Source organism: Pan paniscus, chromosome 10 (assembly GCF_029289425.2).
Source record: "Pan paniscus chromosome 10, NHGRI_mPanPan1-v2.0_pri, whole genome shotgun sequence".
Taxonomy (NCBI): domain Eukaryota; kingdom Metazoa; phylum Chordata; class Mammalia; order Primates; family Hominidae; genus Pan; species Pan paniscus.
In genome coordinates this window covers 9,906,304-9,925,859 of record NC_073259.2, presented here as the reverse complement: position 1 = coordinate 9,925,859, position 19,556 = coordinate 9,906,304, and the positions used below count along the sequence as shown (strand labels likewise).

The window sequence follows — 19,556 nt, the reverse complement described above, 5'->3', positions numbered from 1 at the left end:
GGAGACTGATTCTATGGGAGGTATTGGTTCTAGACTAAAAGGGGGTAAGTTCTTGATGTGGCAGAGAACTGCGGTAACCCCAGCCACCAGTGCCATCCCATGCAGGGCCATTATTATATGTATATGTGTGTATGTATCTGTATATATGTATGTATGCACATGTATATAATGGGTGTGTACGTGTATATACACATACATGTAAATATAAAGTCCTGTGGCCTTGGGAACCACCACAAAAGCCTCTGGGGCAGAGCTTGGAAGGAAATGAAGCTTTCAGAAGAGCTGACCACTCTCAAATACAATGGAATGGAATAATTTAAAAGAATGAGGTAAAGATATGCATACTGACCTGGAAAGGTGGTCAAAATAGACTTCAGCGGGCAAAGTGGGTATATATTATATACGGTATGCCCTCAATTTTGTCTTTTAAAAGTGCGTATTTTTCTGGCTGATAGATGCAACATTTTTTTTAAATTTTAAAATAAAAGTGCATATTTAAATATATATACTTAAATATATATAATATACACTTTAGTATTAATATATGTTAAATATATACATATTTAGAAATACATAAATATAAATATATACATATTTTATTAAATATTTATTAATACGCTATATATTTTATTAACATGTATTATTGGCAATATATTAATGTATTTTATTATATTAAATGTAATATATATTTTATATATATGCCCTAAAGCTATAATTTGTCTTTGATAACATTTTACCTCTAGAGGGTACAAACTATATTGGATATTCACTTTCTACTTCATACATTTCTGCATTGATCTACTTTTTAATAAAAACAGATTTTTAAAAATAATGTTTCTTTTCTCTCTTTAAATTCCTACGATAACAGAATGTGTGTATCAGGAGCCAGGATGCTCTTGGGAAAGTCGTCCCCGACACCCCCCAGACCTGCCCATAGGACTGTTTTGAGCCTCAGAAGAGACAATAGATATGAGTGTACTTTATGGGCTGTGAAGTGCTAGACAAATACAAAGAATATTCTGCCTAGTAGATTGCAAATTCCCTGAAGATCAGGACTGTACCTTTTCATTCTCAGACTTCTCTAAAGATTTTCTACAAGGTAGTAGCCATATAACAGGCTTTCCATAAAAAGTTATGTGTTGATTGCTTGGATGCATTAAAGCAAGAGAGAATCAGATTGGCTATAGGGAAGCACATTTTTGCTGTCAAGATGACACTGGGATGACATTTTCAGATGAGATACAGGAATGGCACCTCTCCAGAGAACTTCAAGAAGCCAAAAAAAAAAAATTTTTGTTCTAGATGGCTTAGATATCCATCTCCCTGAACGCTGGAGGTCTGGACGACGTGTAATGCTCTGAGAAAGCAAGAGGGCAGGGACACCATTACTGAAATGGTGGAGACAGACTCAGGAGGAGTGAAGGGACAGGGAGCAGAGGCCTGCCAGGTCCTTCCAGGATCTCAAAAAGAAAAGAAGGCTGCAAGCCACCATGAGACCACCTTCTCTCCTATCTCCCAGCTTTTTTTTTTTTACCTTGATTCCTCTGACATTTTTTCATCATAGCTAAGGACAATGAAGTTGATGTTATTGTTTGAAAATTATTGCCCAGTCTTTACTTTGAGTGAACATGATCTGGGTGAGAATCTTCTTCAGTACCTTCTCAGAGCAGATGCTGATAAAAAGAAGTCAGGAGATGAAGGAAAGTAATGAACTTGCAGGAATACTTTTTTTTTTTTTTTTGACAGGGTCTTATTCTGTCACCCAGGATGGAGTGCAGTGGTGCAATCTCAGCTCACTGCAACCTCTGCCTCCCAGGTTCGAGCAATTCTCCTGCCTCAGCCTCTCGAGCAGCACGCTCGAGAGGCACGCACTCATGCTCAGCTAATTTTTGTATTTTTGTAGAGACAGGGTTTCACCATGTTGCCCAGGCTGATCTCAAATTCCTGACCTCAGGTGATCTGCCCGCCTCAGCCTCCCAAAGTGCTGGGATTACAGGCATGAGCCACTGCGCCCAGCCGGAATACAGATTCTTATAGGCCCTTATCTATACTAAGAGCCTTGATTCTATGAGCGTAAATGCAGGGACTAGACTTGATGCTTCCACACAGCTCCCGGGGCAAATTCTCTTAATGCCAGAGAAATGGGTTCCAAACCAGGCTGGAGACAACAGGTTTCCCTGCCTGCCATGGGACCAGCCTATCTGCTGCATTCAGGTAGCTACCTGGGAACCAAGGACAGTGACGTCCAAACAGCACAAACCCAGGGCCTCCTCCCTGGGCTTCCTGTTCACAGCTGGTATCTATCTGTGTTTCTCTTTGGGCTCCTAAGGTCACACTGGTTCCCAGACCCTTGGACCTGAACTGTGACGGAGGAGTGCCCTCTAGGTGCAAAGGACAGGAACCGACATGTCCTGGCCTCTCCCTTCTCTTACCCACTGAAGCTTCAGAGGAGACCATGCACTGGACTCAAGGACAGGGTACTTGTCAGCACGAGGTACTGATTTAGCATTCAGTACTAAATTCCCTAGAAAGGCCCATTTACATCTTGACCTGCAGTTAGGATGGACAGCCTAGAAGGGAATGGAAAGTTGAGCCTGCCACTGAAGAGGGCCTTAGTCTCTGTGTACTATTTCCAGTGCTTGATGTGTGGTTGGCGCTCAAAGCCTGTTTATTGATAAAGTACTTTAGTATCAGCCACGTCTGGTGTGGAGAATTAGAATCTCCCAGGTGGCTTTGAATAAAGTACAAATAACTGACTTTTGCCCCTGCAGATTCAGTAGGTCTAAGATTAGTCCTGGGGCAATTATGGCTTTAAAACTCCACAGGTAATTCCAGTGAGCAGCCAGATTTGGAAGCCACTGGTAGGGAGTTCAGCCTGGAGCTGGACATTCTGCTGTCTCCGTGTTCCAATGGGCAAATCTTCATCTCCGCTCTCAGTGTTTCCCTATCTCAAATGGGGAGAATTAATCTGAGATTCTTGCGCCTTCCTTTACTCTCTCTAAGTGGGAAATGCTGCTTCTCCTCCCATCCTCCTTAAAAATAAGTCTACTCCTCTGGGCTGGACTCTGCCATTAGAGCCAGATGCTAAGCACACAGGGCTTCTTCTTGGAGGGGAGCCTTTGGACCTGGGTAAGCTGGCACAGGGCTCTCTTTCCTAATAAGACAAGCTGAGGTGGCCACGGAGGAGCCCCTTCCCCAGTCGCTCCAGGAGCTAAGGGAATGACTGAATGGCTGTGGACTTATCCCAAGACACCTGTGCTCCCTCTCCATCATGCTTAGCAGGTGCTGGGGAAAACCCTTCTCTGTGTATCCTACAAAGCTCCCTCAGTTCTCTCCTTCCCTCAAAGCCCTCCTTGACCACAGCATCTACCCACCATGACCTTTTTTTTTTTTTTGGTGACAGATCCTCGCCCTGTCATCCAGGCTGGAGTGCAGTGGTGCAATCTCAACTCACTGCAATCTCCACCTCCCAGTTCAAGTGATTCTCCTGCCTCAGCCTCCCAGGTAGCTGAGATTACACAATACGCCCAGCTAATTTTTTGTATTTTTAATAGAGACAGGGTTTCTACTAAACGGGGTTTAGACAGGGTTTCACCGTGTTGGCCAGGCTGGTCTCGAACTCCTGACCTCAAGTGATCTGCCCACCTCGGCCCCCCAAAGTGCTGGGATTACAGGCATGAACCACCATGCCTGGCCAACATTTCTTTTTTGTGAAGGAGCTTGGTAAAAAAGTGCAGGCAGCAAAGCACTCCTCTATTATTCTCTCGGAAACCCAGGTCTTTACCCGGGGTGAATCTCTAGGGTACATAGTGCTTGTCTCCCCAGGGTTGTTTAGAAGATGTATGACATTAGATGTTTATGTATAAAGCAGGCTTCTTTAGTAATGGCCACAGAATGGTTTATAAATATAGTACCACATCTTCACTGATTTGCTCCTAGTAATGAAGCTCCTCCCACACGGTGCCTTGGATTGAACGAAGATGTTCCCTGCTCAGTTACACTGCAAGCCCCTAGAGGAGTTAGTCCTGCTTTGTAGTCCTACACGCTCCCTTTCATCTCTTACACGGAGAAGGTTCTCAATGGCTGCTGATTGCCTTAAAATTACTTCCCATCTCTTTACCTTTCACAACCAGAATAAGAAATGCAGGGCAAATGTTCCTAAGTGATTTGCATCTCAATTCTGAAAGCTAGCTATTTCTTCAATTAGCTAAGACGTGGCATTATATTTATAATCCACTCTGTGGCTATTAGTAAAGAAGACTGTTTTACATATAAACATTTCATGTCATACTTCTTCCACTCAAACCCGGGGAGACAAGCACCGTGTGTCCTAGAGATTCATCCTGGGTAAAAGCCTGGGTTTTTAGAGAATAACAGAGGACTGCTTTGCCACCTGCACTTTTTTACCAAGCTCCTGGCTCTCATGGCTTTAGCTCTAACATGTTGTATGGGTTTGGACACCTTGAAAAGTGCTTAGGAGGTCTTGGGGCCAGACCTGGATTCAAATCCAACCTCTTCCACATGTTACCTTTCTATCTCTAGGCAAGTTACTTAAACTGTGTGCATAGATCAGTTTCCTGATCTATATAAAGAAAATAACAGCATCTCCTCAAAGAGTTATTCTGAAGATGAAATGGGTTACTACAAGTAAAGCACTTAGAGCAGTAAGTGGAACAATAAGCTCTCCATGAGCGTTAGTTGTTGCTGTGATTCTTTGGAGAAGCAGCCTAGGGAAGGAGAAGACCTTGTCCTGGCTCTACCATTTATTTGCTTTGTACCTTTGGACATGGAAACACTAAGATTTCCATTTCTTCATGTAAAGTATTAAAATCTTGATAATGCATGGAGTGCCTATCTCACAGAGTGGCAGTGAGGTTCAAATAAGCTAATAGATGTGAAAATGCTTTGTAAACTATAAAAAAAACTGTACAAATGTAGGGTAACAAATGCCATCTCTTTCTGTCTATACCTGTATGCTTGCACTCATTTTGTATTATAGTTACTTATTTTTATCTGCCTCCTGCATTAGAGTTGAGCTCCTCAAGATAGGAATCACAACTTGCTGTCTCCTATATCAACCTGTACATGAGTCTAGTTTGATGCCTGTACATGGCATATACTCAGTACAGGGAAACTGGAAGAATACCAGTCTCCTTGTGTGTTTTTTTGGGTGTGTGTTCCAGTAGCTTGCTCCCCTTTAGACTGTATGTGCCAGGACTATTCCGCCCGACATCAGGTGTAGCTTCCCAGAGGGCTCACTGTGAACAGCATCTGCAGGCAGGCATCCAACACCAAGCTGAGCACTCATGTACAGACACTAAATGTGGGGACACCCTGTCCTGAGGCTCGGATCCCCAGTGCTCAGCCAGCAGCTGTTCCAATCCCCATGAGGTCTCTGAATGAGTCTCCTTACTACTGGAGAGACTACTAGTTTAGTTGCCCTCGATAGTCCAAACTAGGGAAATTGAGAAATTGAACCTTGGCATATTCAGTGAAGTCCAGACTAAGGAAGCTGAGAAACTGAACCTTGGCATGTTCACTGACCTCAAGGCCTTACTTCTTTTTCTTCCATTTCAAAATCTTCCCAAAATGGCAACTTTGGCTTTTGTGCCCCTGCTCCCAGCTCCCATCTTTCATGAAGTGGGGGTTCTCAGAGGATGCCATCTGCCTGATGGTGTCATGTATCTCTATATCCTGCAAGCTACCCACCAAATCCTGCTCACAGATTAAGCACTGGATACATACTTGCTGATTGGAATTTAAAGAAAACCAAAATAAGTAAACTCGACGGGAGATTAATTGCCTAGGAGTCGGTTGACTGCTTGACTGAAGCTGGATTTTTTTTTGGGAACCGCTGGCTGCCTTCACATTTCCTGATGGAAGTGGGACAGGTCAACAGACAGCCCAGAGTGGCAGATAACTTTTGCCCACACGTCATTCATTTTTTGGAGCGTTGGCTTGAAATTGAGGGGTGTGTGTGTCTGGAACCGACGTGCCTTCCGTGCGCCTCCGGGGTCTTTGCACTTTCTTTCAATGGGCTGATTACAACACAGAGGATGTGGACAGTGGAGTTTTTCCTGTTTGATGTCACACTGCTACCCTTTAAAAGTCTGACGGCAAAAAGGAGGGAATCCAGTCTAGGATCCTCACACCAGCTACTTGCAAGGGAGAAGGAAAAGGCCAGTAAGGCCTGGGCCAGGAGAGTCCCGACAGGAGTGTCAGGTTTCAATCTCAGCACCAGCCACTCAGAGCAGGGCACGATGTTGGGGGCCCGCCTCAGGCTCTGGGTCTGTGCCTTGTGCAGTGTCTGCAGCGTGAGCGTCCTCAGAGCCTACCCCAATGCCTCCCCACTGCTCGGCTCCAGCTGGGGTGGCCTGATCCACCTGTACACAGCCACAGCCAGGAACAGCTACCACCTGCAGATCCACAAGAATGGCCATGTGGATGGCGCACCCCATCAGACCATCTACAGTGAGTAGGGCTTCAGGCTGGGAAGAAGGGGAGCACCCCTGTTGTCCATCTACAGGAGGCTTGGGGAGGCTGGGGACTAGACTGGAGGGCTAATCCAACCCTCCTAGCTTTCTGCCCAGGAACCACTTATTGTCTTGTGTGTGTGTGTGTGTGTTTGTGTGTGTGTGCGTGTGTATTTAAAACTTAGGGGAAGATTCTGTCACTCTCCTAATTAGCATTTGCTGGTTTTTCTCAATATGAATAATTTTTATTTCAACTAAAACCCTTCCCACAGTAGAAGCCATGTTCCCTTTGCCCCATCAAAAGATTGAAAAAATGTACAGAAAGAAAGGCAAGGAGTCTAAGAGAAAAAGAAGCCAGGCAGATCAACAGACACTAAGTTTCAGCTCATGGACTTTGGACTGGGTTAACTAGGGAGGTTGTAAAGATTCCTGGGTCATACCCAGATTGTTATAGATAAATCTGGGGGCTCTTTCCAACTCTGGCCTTATAAAAATTCTTGGAAAAATGTATTAAAGACAGACTGTCCATGTATGTTTTCTTGGTGAGAATGGCCAAGTATACAACCCATCCACCCATTCATTTGTCCATGCATCCATCCATCCATCCAACAGGTTTAATGGGTGTTTCAGATACCCAGGTACCCAGGTACCCAGTATGAGTTGGTGATTCTTCTCTGTGGAACTGAAAGGTGTCCAGTCAGTAGCAAATCAAGCTAGTTAGAAACTTATTGGCAACATGAGACAACTGGAATGTTTTTAAAGATCAGGTTTGTGGAGAATTGGATCACAATCCACAATAATCAATCCATTAGCAATGATTTAAATGAGGGTCCCTTTGTGTGCACCTATATAAGGGGTAATGTGGTGAAAGCAGGGATAGATATTGAAAAAGACTGGATCTTCTATTTTAAGAAAACATGAGAAAACACCTCAAAGCATACAGAAAAATGCAAACTGATCCAATATAGCTCAAATTAAAGGAAAGAAAAATTAGTTAGACAATCTCTAACTAAAGAAAACATAGGAATTATGATTTGCCCTTTATTGTTGTAATAAATTAATTAATTATTTTTGCTGTGACCTTGCTGTGTGTGAGGCATTTATTCTTCTAGGCTCCAAAGGTCCTTAAACCTGGTTGCAAGATATACAACATGCAAAATTAAGTTGCAAGATATATAACACGCGAAATTGACAGTTTAACCTCTTCAAGTGCTAAATGCATATTGACAGGAGATAAAAGGAGAGAGGAAAGTTCTCTCCAAATACCAAACAGGTTCCAGAACTCCAGAGAATATAGTAAGACTCAGGAGTCAACATCTTGGAAACCAAGTTTGAGTCTCATGGCAAAAATTTCAATTAAATCTGGATACACTTGATGCACCCGAAGTGTTGTTCATTTTATTCATTGGATATTTAATAGGATCTACCATGTGCCTGGCATTCTACCAAGCGCTGTGACTGAAAACTAAGACACAACCCTTCAAGGACCTCGTGGTCTGTCGTCCTACCTTGTCAGCCAGCTCACTACCAGACTTTCAGGAAATGCAATTTTGCATGTCTCATGGAGGGGCCACCCTTACTCTAATTCAAGACTATATGTGGGCCGGGTATGGTGGCTCATGCCTGTAATCCCAGCACTTTGGGAGGCCGAGGCAGGCAGATCACGAGGTCAGGAGATTGAGACCATCCTGGCTAAAACAGTGAAACCCCGTCTCTACTAAAAATACAAAAAATTAGCTGGGCGTGGTGGCGGGCGCCTGTAGTCCCAGCTACTTGGGAGGCTGAGGCAGGAGAATGGCGTGAACCCGGGAGGCAGAGCTTGCAGTGAGCCGAGATTGCGCCACTGCACTCCAGCCTGGGTGACAGAGCGAGACTCCATCTCAGAAAAGAAAAAAAAAAAAAAAGACTATATGTGATTTAAAATGCAGAATAGTAGATTATGGTAAATTATTTTGATTCTCTTAGATGGAAAGGGCTGCATCCAACTAGAGAATGTTTATACAACTTGTCTCGAATCCTGGAATCCCGTTGCTGAAAGGAACTCCTTAAAGACGTTTCTTCCTGAACAAGAATTAGGGTAGAACAGAACAGGCTGGCTACGGTGGGGAGTGAGTGTGAAGAGTCAACCTCCTGGGCTGGCAGTCTGAACTTAGACCTTTTCCTTGAAAGCCCACCTCGTATCAGGCCCCAAGGGATCACTGAGTGCTAGTTAGAGTGAATTAAAATGACAGAGAAGCAGCAAAATAAATTGAACTGACTTCAGATTTTTAAAAATAGAAATGTGATTTTGTTTCCTTAGACATAGACACTAGCTAAACATTGCATCTTTAAAGAGTTAAACATGAATGCGGGGAGGGGAACTTCGGGTCAGGGCAGTGGGAGGGAGATCTACTTTTCTTAGTCTATGTAGATAACTTTTTGTACTGTTCAATGAGTTGTCATGTGTATTATGGGGGAAAAAAAGTGCAGGAAAAAAATTACACACTACAATTAAAAGTTACCCAAAAGAGGCCAGGTGCGGTGGCTCACGCGTATTATCTCAGCACTTTGGGAGGCCGAGGCAGGAGGATCACTTAAAGTCAGGGGTTCGAGACCAGTCTGGCCAACATGGGGAAACCCTGTCTCTACTAAAAATACAAAAATTAGCGGGCTGTGGTGCATGCCTGTAGTCCCAGCTACTTGGGAGGCTGAGGCAGAAGAATCGCTTGTACCCCAGAGGTGGAGCTTGCAGTGAGCCGAGATCGCACCACTGTGCTCCAGCCTGGGCGACAGAGTGAGACTCCGTCTCAAAAAAAAAACGTTACCCAAAAGAAAGAGGAAAGATTAATGCATGTAGATAAGAAGCACAACTAATTAAATGTCTGGTGAAGGATTTGTAATGACCTCATCAGTGACTGTTAAGCAATGTTTTTACACTGATGGAAACCTAAAATGTGAGGGGTATTTTTTCCCCTCCTAATTATCCATTTCTATTGAATTCTGGTTTATCTTATTACTTTGCTGTAAGAAATTCTTAAGAGTTGAGTGCACAACCCATCTTTGGGTCACTGGACTTGACAAAATGAAGTTATCTCCTGCCTACCAGATTCTTCAAGCTCCCTTGGGACTCACAAGCGCTGCTGCCAGGTACCCCTCTGATGTCCTTATCACCCGTTCCATGAACAAGGCCATCCTCTGACTCCCCTTTATCCTTATTATACGGAAACAGCAAGAGAGAGATGCTTATTGTCCCTGGTAATATCATTTCCTAGATCCTGCTATTTTCACTTCCTCCATCTTCCCCACAAGAACTATCTTTATTGAAGCTGAGTTACCGTTGGGCTCCTTCAGCCTTCTTCATACATTTTTCTTTTAAGGTGCTCAAAGCACTTCACTGCTATCATCTTATTTATCACTTACTGGCCACAAGAGTAGAATGGAGTAGATAATTTTCTACTTCTATAAGCAGAGGTTGAAGCAAAATGGTAATGGTAAAAATTACTAGCACTTAGGAAGTGCTTTCTAAAGGATAAAAACATTATCTCATTATGTCTTCAAGATGACCAAATGAGGTAAATGTTTCTGCTGTCCTCATTTTATATGTGAAAAAACAAGAGTTAAAGAACTTAAATTACTGGCTGAAGGTCAGACAGGTAGTAAAAGACCTAGAGGACACCTTGACCCCAAATCCCAAGCTGTTCCAAGGTCACACGCACGGAGACACCTCCGTCATTGAAGGCAAAGTCCATTAAGCCTGCTCAGCTCCAGCAGGCAGGGCTGGTTGCTCCGGCAGTCCATGGTTTGTTCCTTCCTTCTGCAAAATTCTCCCTTGAATCTGTGCAGACTGCGAAAAGATGCCTTTTGAAAGCACAAAGGAAAGAAACTCTGACTCTCTCACATTTTCTAAACTTTCACATTGGCCCACACTGTTTGATGGAAGAGTCTGTGTGCCCTCCGTAGCAGCTGCTCACAGTTCCTCAACCACTGCCGGATGTTTTCTAGGGGGACTGGCTCTGGAAACCAGGAGCGTGTGTGCCATACACACTGCCCACACTGACCCCAAGCATCAAGCCAGCACACCTGTCAAGGCATGGGCCCGGCATAAACAGCAGGTCAGAACACGCCACGTGATGTCCTCTGTTTGCTCGACACTTTCGAGTCACTTTTACCACCATTATCCCCTTCGATCATCACCCTATGAAGTAGGCAGGACAGCCATTGTTCTATTTTACAGCTGAGGAAACTGAGGCTAGTGCAAGGTCAGCAAGTGGCACAATTGGGACCAAAATCCAAGTCCCCTGGTTCTTGGCGCCTGGCTCAGTGCCCCTTCCCCGAGCCCTTAGTGCTGCTGACTCCTTGTCCTCACTGCCTGCAGCATGTATTTTAGCATTTGATATTGTCTTCTCAGACTCTTAGTGATTTCTGCTGGAGGCTTGTTACCGGGTGGTGGGAAGATGTCTCTGACCTGAGTTTCAATCCTGTCTTAGTTTCCTTATCACTTAAATTAGGATATTGCTGCTACTACTACTACTACTAATAATAATAATCAGTACTAACAATATAAAATTTGTTTTGAGAATTTAAAATATGTAAAGTGCTTAGAGTGCAACCGCTCAAAGACCATTACTAAATGTAATTTTTTCCCAATTAGACTGAAAAGTCACCAGAACAGAAACCATTTCTTTTTTTTTTTTTTTTTTTGAGACAGAGTCTCGCTCTGACACCCAGGCTGGAGTGCATTGGTGCAATCTCGGCTTACTGCAAGCTCCGCCTCCCAGGTTCATGCCATTCTCCTGCCTCAGCCTCCTGAGTAGCTGGGACTACAGGTGCCCACCAACACACCTGGCTAATTTTTTTTGTATTTTAGTAGAGAAGAGGTTTCACCGTGTTAGCCAGGATGGTTTTGATCTCCTGACCTCATGATCCACCCGCCTCGGCCTCCCAAAGTGCTGGGATTACAGGCATGAGCCACCGCACCCAGTCGAAACCATTTCTTACACGTTCCTTATATTTCTCCAAAGGTTTACCGCAAAACTAGCCATACATTTGAGACACATAGGCAGACACCACTGTGGAGGAATTTAAGCATCCTTTGCGCCTGTCATACCCCAGTCCACTTTCCGGGAAGCTTCCCTCAAGGTTCCCCTCAGCCAAACTTTGAAACAAATTAACTTCTCTCTTTGGCCCTCTTCCTTTCTCACCTTTCTGGGGCTTGTCTCCACCCTCATTCCCTCTGTTCCGCGTCAGTCCAATTTCAGTCCCTATCATGATTTCTACTCAGCTAGTACCTAATTATTGCTGCTTATTTTCCTCAAAGGTCCTTGTACTGAGCCCGCATGGGGTGGGAGAAGAGCTTTGGCCTTTAAATCACCCCCACGAGGCTCCATCACTTGCTAGGCACAAACATTGGGCATTTACAACCTCTCCAAGCTACAGTTGCAGAAGAGGAATTAGAATCCCTGCGTGGGATTCTAGCTGCCTCCCTGGAGGCTATGAGGTCAGATGAGATGCACCTAGAAATTCTGTGATAGGCAACTGGAAGTGGCCCCAAAGACCTAAAGTAATGATTTTTAACAGAAAATGTCAGGTAATTAAATAACATGTGGGGAAGAAGTCTCGCTGAATTATCAGGCATGTTACACTAGTATATGATCTAATTGTGCCTTTGCCACAAAACAGTAATTTAAAGCCATTATCAATTACTTAAGAGGTAGGTCATGTGAATGGGTTTCAGGCCCTTGTCGGAGACTAGTTTTTGAGAGGGGACACTGAAAGTCCATGAGGGGCTGCACCTGGAGAGGTCACCACCAAGTGAGAAAATGACAAAGAACCAACCCAAGAAGAGCCAAGAAGAAAATTCCATCCGTCACTTATACTGATTCAACATAAACAGTTATACCCTCTGCTCCTAAGCAGCTCACTCTAAGGAAAGCACTGGATAGGCAAACTCAGCTAAAGCAAGTTAAATGGAATACATGCTGTAATAGAGGTGAATGCATTGTCCTGAGGAGCTGAGAAGGAAGAACAACTGATTTTGAATGGAAAGATGAGGAAAGTCTTCATAGAGATGGTGACGCCTGAACCTGGTCTTGAAGAGTGAGTGACTTCAATAAGTAGAGAAGGAAGAGGGAGATCAACTCTACTACCATTCTGTACACATACTGGGTGTTGACTGATGTATTAGACAATTACACAGACATCCAGTAGGAGAATCAGACTCTATGGCAAGCTGGATCCTTGAAAGACATCTCAGCATAGATTTAAAAATCACAAAGTAGAAGGCATGGAAGAATGTGACTATCACCACAAACATTCAAAGGTATTAGTAAGGCAAAAGGGAAAATAAAGACGGTCCAGGTAGAGAGAGAGAAACATGTGTTCAGCACAGGTAGAATAATTCCAGGAGCTCAGAGTGCCCCATACAGGCAACAAGATGAAGCAGGAGGTGAATGACTGTATGTGTGTTGGGGGCAAGAGAGGATGTCAGAAGAAACGCTGAATATGCAGAAATGAGGCTGAATTAAAGAGTGTTGAAGTTATCACCACCCTTAAAATCAATCCAGGGAGGTTTCATGAAGGTAGGTTTTCAGGAGGTGCTTGAAGGTGGGAATTGGATGCGCAATGAGTCTTTGCCCTGCCTGTTTTTCTCCATAGGTGCCCTGATGATCAGATCAGAGGATGCTGGCTTTGTGGTGATTACAGGTGTGATGAGCAGAAGATACCTCTGCATGGATTTCAGAGGCAACATTTTTGGATCAGTGAGTTTCTTTTTTGTGTTGGTCACCATTTGCAAACAATTAACCTAATTTCTTTGACACGACATAGACTTTTCTAGCTTAACAATTCCATTTGCAGTGTACCCTGGTGACCTGTTTCCACTGATACTTCATGCGGTCTAAGTATGAATTAAACGTGAATGCTCACGTTTAATAGCTGGGGTTTGAGCTCAGGCAGTCTGGCTCCAGATCCCAGGCTCTCAGCCCCTAGTCTGCACTGCCCATTGGAACCCACTTTTTTTTTTTATTATTATACTTTAAGTTTTAGGGTACATGTGCACATTGTGCAGGTTAGTTACATACGTATACATGTGCCATGCTGGTGTGCTGCACCCACTAACTCATCATCTAGCATTAGGTATATCTCCCGATGCTATCCCTCCCCCCTCCCCCCACCCCACAACAGTCCCCAGAGTGTGATGTTCCCCTTCCTGTGTCCATGTGATCTCATTGTTCAATTCCCACCTACGAGTGAGAATACGTGGTGTTTGGTTTTTTGTTCTTGCGATAGTTTACTGAGAATGATGGTTTCCAATTTCATCCATGTCCCTACAAAGGACATGAACTCATCATTTTTTATGGCTGCATAGTATTCCATGGTGTATATGTGCCACATTTTCTTAATCCAGTCTATCATTGTTGGACATTTGGGTTGTGGAACCCACTTTTGAATCTAGCACAGGCCCTGGTATGTAGTCGTAGGTCCTCAAGTCATGTCAATTCGCGTTGTAAAGTACATTAGAAAGGGTGAAAAGCCATTAGTGTCTTCTTGAGTCTGGGACTAGCTGTGACTTTGGGTAAATCTCCTCACTTCTCCAAACTTCAGCATTTTCACTTGGAGAAAGTAAAGTGGAATAGACCACGTGACCCGTGGAGCTCCCTCCAGTTAAAGATTTTTAATTAATAACCCCTGCCCCAATTGTGATAGCTATTCATTTGGATTGGTAAGCAAATGATATCCCAAACTAAAGGCTGCTGGCCTCTTTTGGAGGATTTTGAGATAGTAAAATAGTAGGACTGCTTATCTCAGGAGTCTCTGACCACCACACATGCCCACTAGAAACTCCACAAGAACAGAGACTTTCTGTTTTGCTTTCTGCTGCATCCCAGCCCCTACAATAGTGTCTGGCTAGAGTAGGTAAACAAACAAACAAAAAATCTGTTGAACCACTATTGAAATATAGATAACTAACTAAACATCTGTTAACCCCTCTAGGCCTGTAGATAGTCCTGATCTGTAAACTGCTTACTTTGTGGAGCTTGAGGATTAAAAGAAATAACAGGCAAAGGCCTTCGTGGGGCACTCAGTAAAACCCAGTACTAGTGGTAGAGGATTCAAACCCAGCTCATCTGTCAGCAAAGTTCATGTCTCCAATCCCGTCAGTGCTCTCATTCATGTTTGACCCTACACACTCCATCCCCTCTCCTTTCTCCAGTAAAGAGACAAACCCAAGCCAATTTTCAGCCAGCAGAGGCTTGGAAAAGATAGAGGGCAGGAAGGACGAGGTGGTGCCTACTCCAGGAAAATCACAGGCCAGGCCAGCCCGGGCCTCCAGGCAGTAAGCGGAGGCCCCAGTAGTCGTAGTAGTCTCTGAAAGGGCGAACTATATAGTCAGGGCTTGAGCATTAATCAAAACCACTCTACCCCAGCAGGGAACAAAGGGGTGAAGGCTCAACGCCCTAGGAACTGCAGAGCTTCAGGCCGGCTGGCACAAGCACGTGGCCCCAGGAGGAGCTGGGGAGTGGGTGGGGCCCCCACTGCCAGCCTTCACGTGGTTCGCTCTTGTCCTTCCAGCACTATTTCAACCCGGAGAACTGCAGGTTCCAACACCAGACGCTGGAAAACGGGTACGACGTCTACTACTCTCCTCAGTATCACTTCCTGGTCAGTCTGGGCCGGGCGAAGAGAGCCTTCCTGCCAAGCATGAACCCACCCCCGTACTCCCAGTTCCTGTCCCGGAGGAACGAGATCCCCCTAATTCACTTCAACACCCCCATACCACGGCGGCACACCCGGAGCGCCGAGGACGACTCGGAGCGGGACCCCCTGAACGTGCTGAAGCCCCGGGCCCGGATGACCCCGGCCCCGGCCTCCTGTTCACAGGAGCTCCCGAGCGCCGAGGACAACAGCCCGATGGCCAGTGACCCATTAGGGGTGGTCAGGGGCGGTCGAGTGAACACGCACGCTGGGGGAACGGGCCCGGAAGGCTGCCGCCCCTTCCCCAAGTTCATCTAGGGTCGCTGGAAGGGCACCCTCTTTAACCCATCCCTCAGCAAACGCAGCTCTTCCCAAGGACCAGGTCCCTTGACGTTCCGAGGATGGGAAAGGTGACAGGGGCATGTATGGAATTTGCTGCTTCTCTGGGGTCCCTTCCACAGGAGGTCCTGTGAGAATCAACCTTTGAGGCCCAAGTCATGGGGTTTCACCGCCTTCCTCACTCCATATAGAACACCTTTCCGAATAGGAAACCCCAACAGGTAAACTAGAAATTTCCCCTTCATGAAGGTAGAGAGAAGGGGTCTATCCCAACATATTTCTCTTCCTTGTGCCTCTCCTCTTTATCACTTTTAAGCATAAAAAAAAAAAAAAAAAAAAAAAAAAAAAAAAGCAGTGGGTTCCTGAGCTCAAGACTTTGAAGGTGTAGGGAAGAGGAGATCGGAGATCCCAGAAGCTTCTCCACTGCCCTATGCATTTATGTTAGATGCCCCGATCCCACTGGCATTTGAGTGTGCAAACCTTGACATTAACAGCTGAATGGGGCAAGTTGATGAAAACACTACTTTCAAGCCTTCGTTCTTCCTTGAGCATCTCTGGGGAAGAGCTGTCAAAAGACTGGTGGTAGGCTGGTGAAAACTTGACAGCTAGACTTGATGCTTGCTGAAATGAGGCAGGAATCATAATAGAAAACTCAGCCTCCCTACAGGGTGAGCACCCTCTGTCTCGCTGTCTCCCTCTATGCAGCCACAGCCAGAGGACCCAGAATGGCCCCACTCTGTTCCCAAGTAGCTCATGACACAGCCTCACCTTTTGGCCCCATCTCTGGTTTTTGAAAATTTGGTCTAAGGAATAGCTTTTACACTGGCTCACGAAAATCTGCCCTGCTAGAATTTGCTTTTCAAAATGGAAATAAATTCCAACTCTCCTAAGAGGCATTTAATTAAGGCTCTACTTCCAGGTTGAGTAGGAATCCATTCTGAACAAACTACAAAAATGTGACTGGGAAGGGGGCTTTGAGAGACTGGGACTGCTCTGGGTTAGGTTTTCTGTGGACTGAAAAATCGTGTCCTTTTCTCTAAATGAAGTGGCATCAAGGACTCGGGGGGAAAGAAATCCAATAATCAGGGGACATGTTATAGAAGTTATGAAAAGACAACCACATGGTCAGGCTCTTGACTGTGGTCTCTAGGGCTCTGCAGCAGCAGTGGCTCTTCGATTAGTTAAAACTCTCCTAGGCTGACACATCTGGGTCTCAATCCCCTTGGAAATTCTTGGTGCATTAAATGAAGTCAGCTTTCAGTCCCAGGAGCCCCAGTGCTATCTGGAGGAAACAAAGCTTCACAGAGCAAGCGGTAGAGGAGCAGAGGAGCACCAGGCAGGTGGGCCTGACGGTCAGCTCTCATCCCAGCCTTACCCCATTACTGTGGTTCTTCCTGTAAGGGGACTCCATTTTCCTACCTCTCTTTAAATGACCACCTAAAGGACAGTATATTAACAAGCAAAGTCGATTCAACAACAGCTTCTTCCCAGTCACTTTTTTTTCTCACTGCCATCACATACTAACCTTATACTTTGATCTATTCTTTTTAGTTATGACAGAAACATTGGGCAACTGTTTTTACCTGATGGTTTTAAGCTGAACTTGAAGGACTGGTTCCTATTCTGAAACAGTAAAACTATGTATAATAGTATATAGCCATGCATGGCAAATATTTTAATATTTCTGTTTTCATTTCCTGTTGGAAATATTATCCTGCATAATAGCTATTGGAGGCTCCTCAGTGAAAGATCCCAAAAGGATTTTGGTGGAAAACTAGTTGTAATCTCACAAACTCAACACTACCATCAGGGGTTTTCTTTATGGCAAAGCCAAAATAGCTCCTACAATTTCTTATATCCCTCGTCATGTGGCAGTATTTATTTATTTATTTGGAAGTTTGCCTATCCTTCTATATTTATAGATATTTATAAAAATGTAACCCCTTTTTCCTTTCTTCTGTTTAAAATAAAAATAAAATTTATCTCAGCTTCTGTTAGCTTATCCTCTTTGTAGTACTACTTAAAAGCATGTCGGAATATAAGAATAAAAAGGATTATGAGAGGGGAACATTAGGGAAATCCAGAGAAGGCAAAATTGAAAAAAAGATTTTAGAATTTTAAAATTTTCAAAGATTTCTTCCATTCATAAGGAGACTCAATGATTTTAATTGATCTAGACAGAATTATTTAAGTTTTATCAATATTGGATTTCTGGTCATTCTAACCCTAAAGTGTTTTGTTTCTTTCTTTCTTTTTTTTTTTTTTAAGATGGAGTCTTGCTCTGTCACCCAGGCTGGAGTGCAGTGGCACGATCTCGGCTCACTGCAACCTCTGCCTCCCAGGTTCAAGCGATTCTCCTGCCTCAGCCTTCCAAGTAGCTGGGATTACAGGCACCTGCCACTGCACCTGGCTAATTTTTGTAATTTTAGTAGAGACAGGGTTTCACCATCTTGGCCAGGCTGGTCTCGAACTCCTGACCTCGTGATCCACCCACCTCGGACTCCCAAAGTGCTGGGATTACAGGCATGAGCCACCGCACCCAGCCGTGTTTTCTTTAAAGAGGGAATTTTTATTTGGGAAATACACACCATCACAACCACGTCAGTATCTCAGTAAACCAAATGCTATGCACTTAACACATACACAGTGTTACTGTCCCGTGAGATTTGATAGCAGGACACCAAGATAATGAATCTACATTCTGAGGTTGGTGTTCCCAGAGTTCCTTCTTTCAGAAGGAACTATGAAAAGGAGAGACTTTACATATGGGCATGAGCATTCACTACAGGTCCTTCGCCAAAGACTGGGTAGCTCATGCACGAGGTAAGATACAGTGAGTCCTACAAAGGTCACCTGCTACAGCAGTAGGAGATAGATAGTGAGTGATACCAGATGCTATGCAATGTTGAAACACGTTAGAAATTCAACCACACCTGGGTAAAGAGACCTTACTGAGTGCCTCAGAACTCAAAAGGCTGTTCTTAAAAGACTAAGCCCCAGAGGCAGGGGGTATATCCTAAAACTAAATTCAAAACTGAAACAGACTTGCTCTAAGTGAGAATTATACCAATCCTGGCAAACTACAAGGATCTACCAATAATGTAACTGACCGCCAGAAGAGAACTTAACACCTTTTAAAGGAAGAGGACATGATTCAGACTTAATACATGGTATCCTACACAATCAGTAATAGTAAAATAACTGGACATGAGAAGAAATAGGAAAAAAACATGTGCACAATCAAGAGAAAATGCAGTCACTAGAAACTAGTAAGGTGATCTAAAGATAAAGCTAATATAAATTATCTTATCTGAGTAACAGAGAAGAAATAAGTTTTTTGAAAATGAGTAGAACCTCAATGATCTGTGAGACCTTATTAAGCTGTCCAACATATGAGTAAGTTGAGTCCCAGAAGGAAAGGAGCACAAAGAACTGGGGAGTAAAAAATATTTGAAGATATAGTGGCTGAAAATTTCCCAATTATTGGTTAAAAATAAGTGTACTAATACAAGAAGCTCAGAAAACTCCAAGCAAGACAAATGCAAAGATCACAGTTACGTATATTGCAGTCAAACTGTTAAAAATCAAAAATCAACAGAAAATCTGAAAGCTACTGCAGACAAATGACACTTTATATATAGAGGAACAGCTATAATAGTAATGGATTTCTTGTCATAACAATGGAAACTAGAAGACAATGGAATGGTGTATTGAAAAGGTTGAAAGAAAATAAAAAGCTACCTACCCAGAATTACACATACAGCAAAAATGTCCTTCAAAATTAAGATGGAATAAAAATGGAGAGAAATTATTGCCATGCTGAAAAGGAGTAACACCAGATGGACATTTAGAATTACAGAAAGAAAACCATCATTAAATGTGTGAATACATTTAAACTATATATATTGTATACCTTCTTCCCCGATTTCACTAACAGGCTGCTTAAGGCAAAAATTATAACACTGTATGCAGGTTTTGTAAAATATATAGATGTAATATATAAGGCAAAACTCCCACATAGGATGGGAGGGATAAATGAAACAATATGGTTACAAGATGACAACACTGTAT

General features: G+C 43.9%; 1 protein-coding gene across 1 annotated transcript; it reads left to right on the top strand.

The window, feature by feature from the left end:
• The first annotated feature begins 6,260 nt into the window (after positions 1 to 6,260).
• FGF23 (fibroblast growth factor 23) lies at positions 6,261 to 15,464 on the top strand. The gene is made up of 3 exons (XM_003820339.6): positions 6,261 to 6,471; positions 13,107 to 13,210; positions 15,024 to 15,464. Exons 1-3 carry the CDS (start codon positions 6,261 to 6,263, stop codon positions 15,462 to 15,464), a joined length of 756 nt encoding a protein of 251 aa, XP_003820387.1.
• The last annotated feature ends 4,092 nt before the right edge of the window (positions 15,465 to 19,556 follow it).

Excerpts from the sequence above, each read along its gene's own strand:
- FGF23 (XM_003820339.6), top strand. The coding sequence starts at position 6,261 with ATGTTGGGGGCCCGCCTCAGGCTCTGGGTCTGTGCCTTGTGCAGTGTC. Across the intron at positions 6,472-13,106 it reads ACCCCATCAGACCATCTACA|GTGCCCTGATGATCAGATCA; the intron begins GTGAGTAGGGCT and ends TTTTCTCCATAG. Across the intron at positions 13,211-15,023 it reads GAGGCAACATTTTTGGATCA|CACTATTTCAACCCGGAGAA; the intron begins GTGAGTTTCTTT and ends TTGTCCTTCCAG.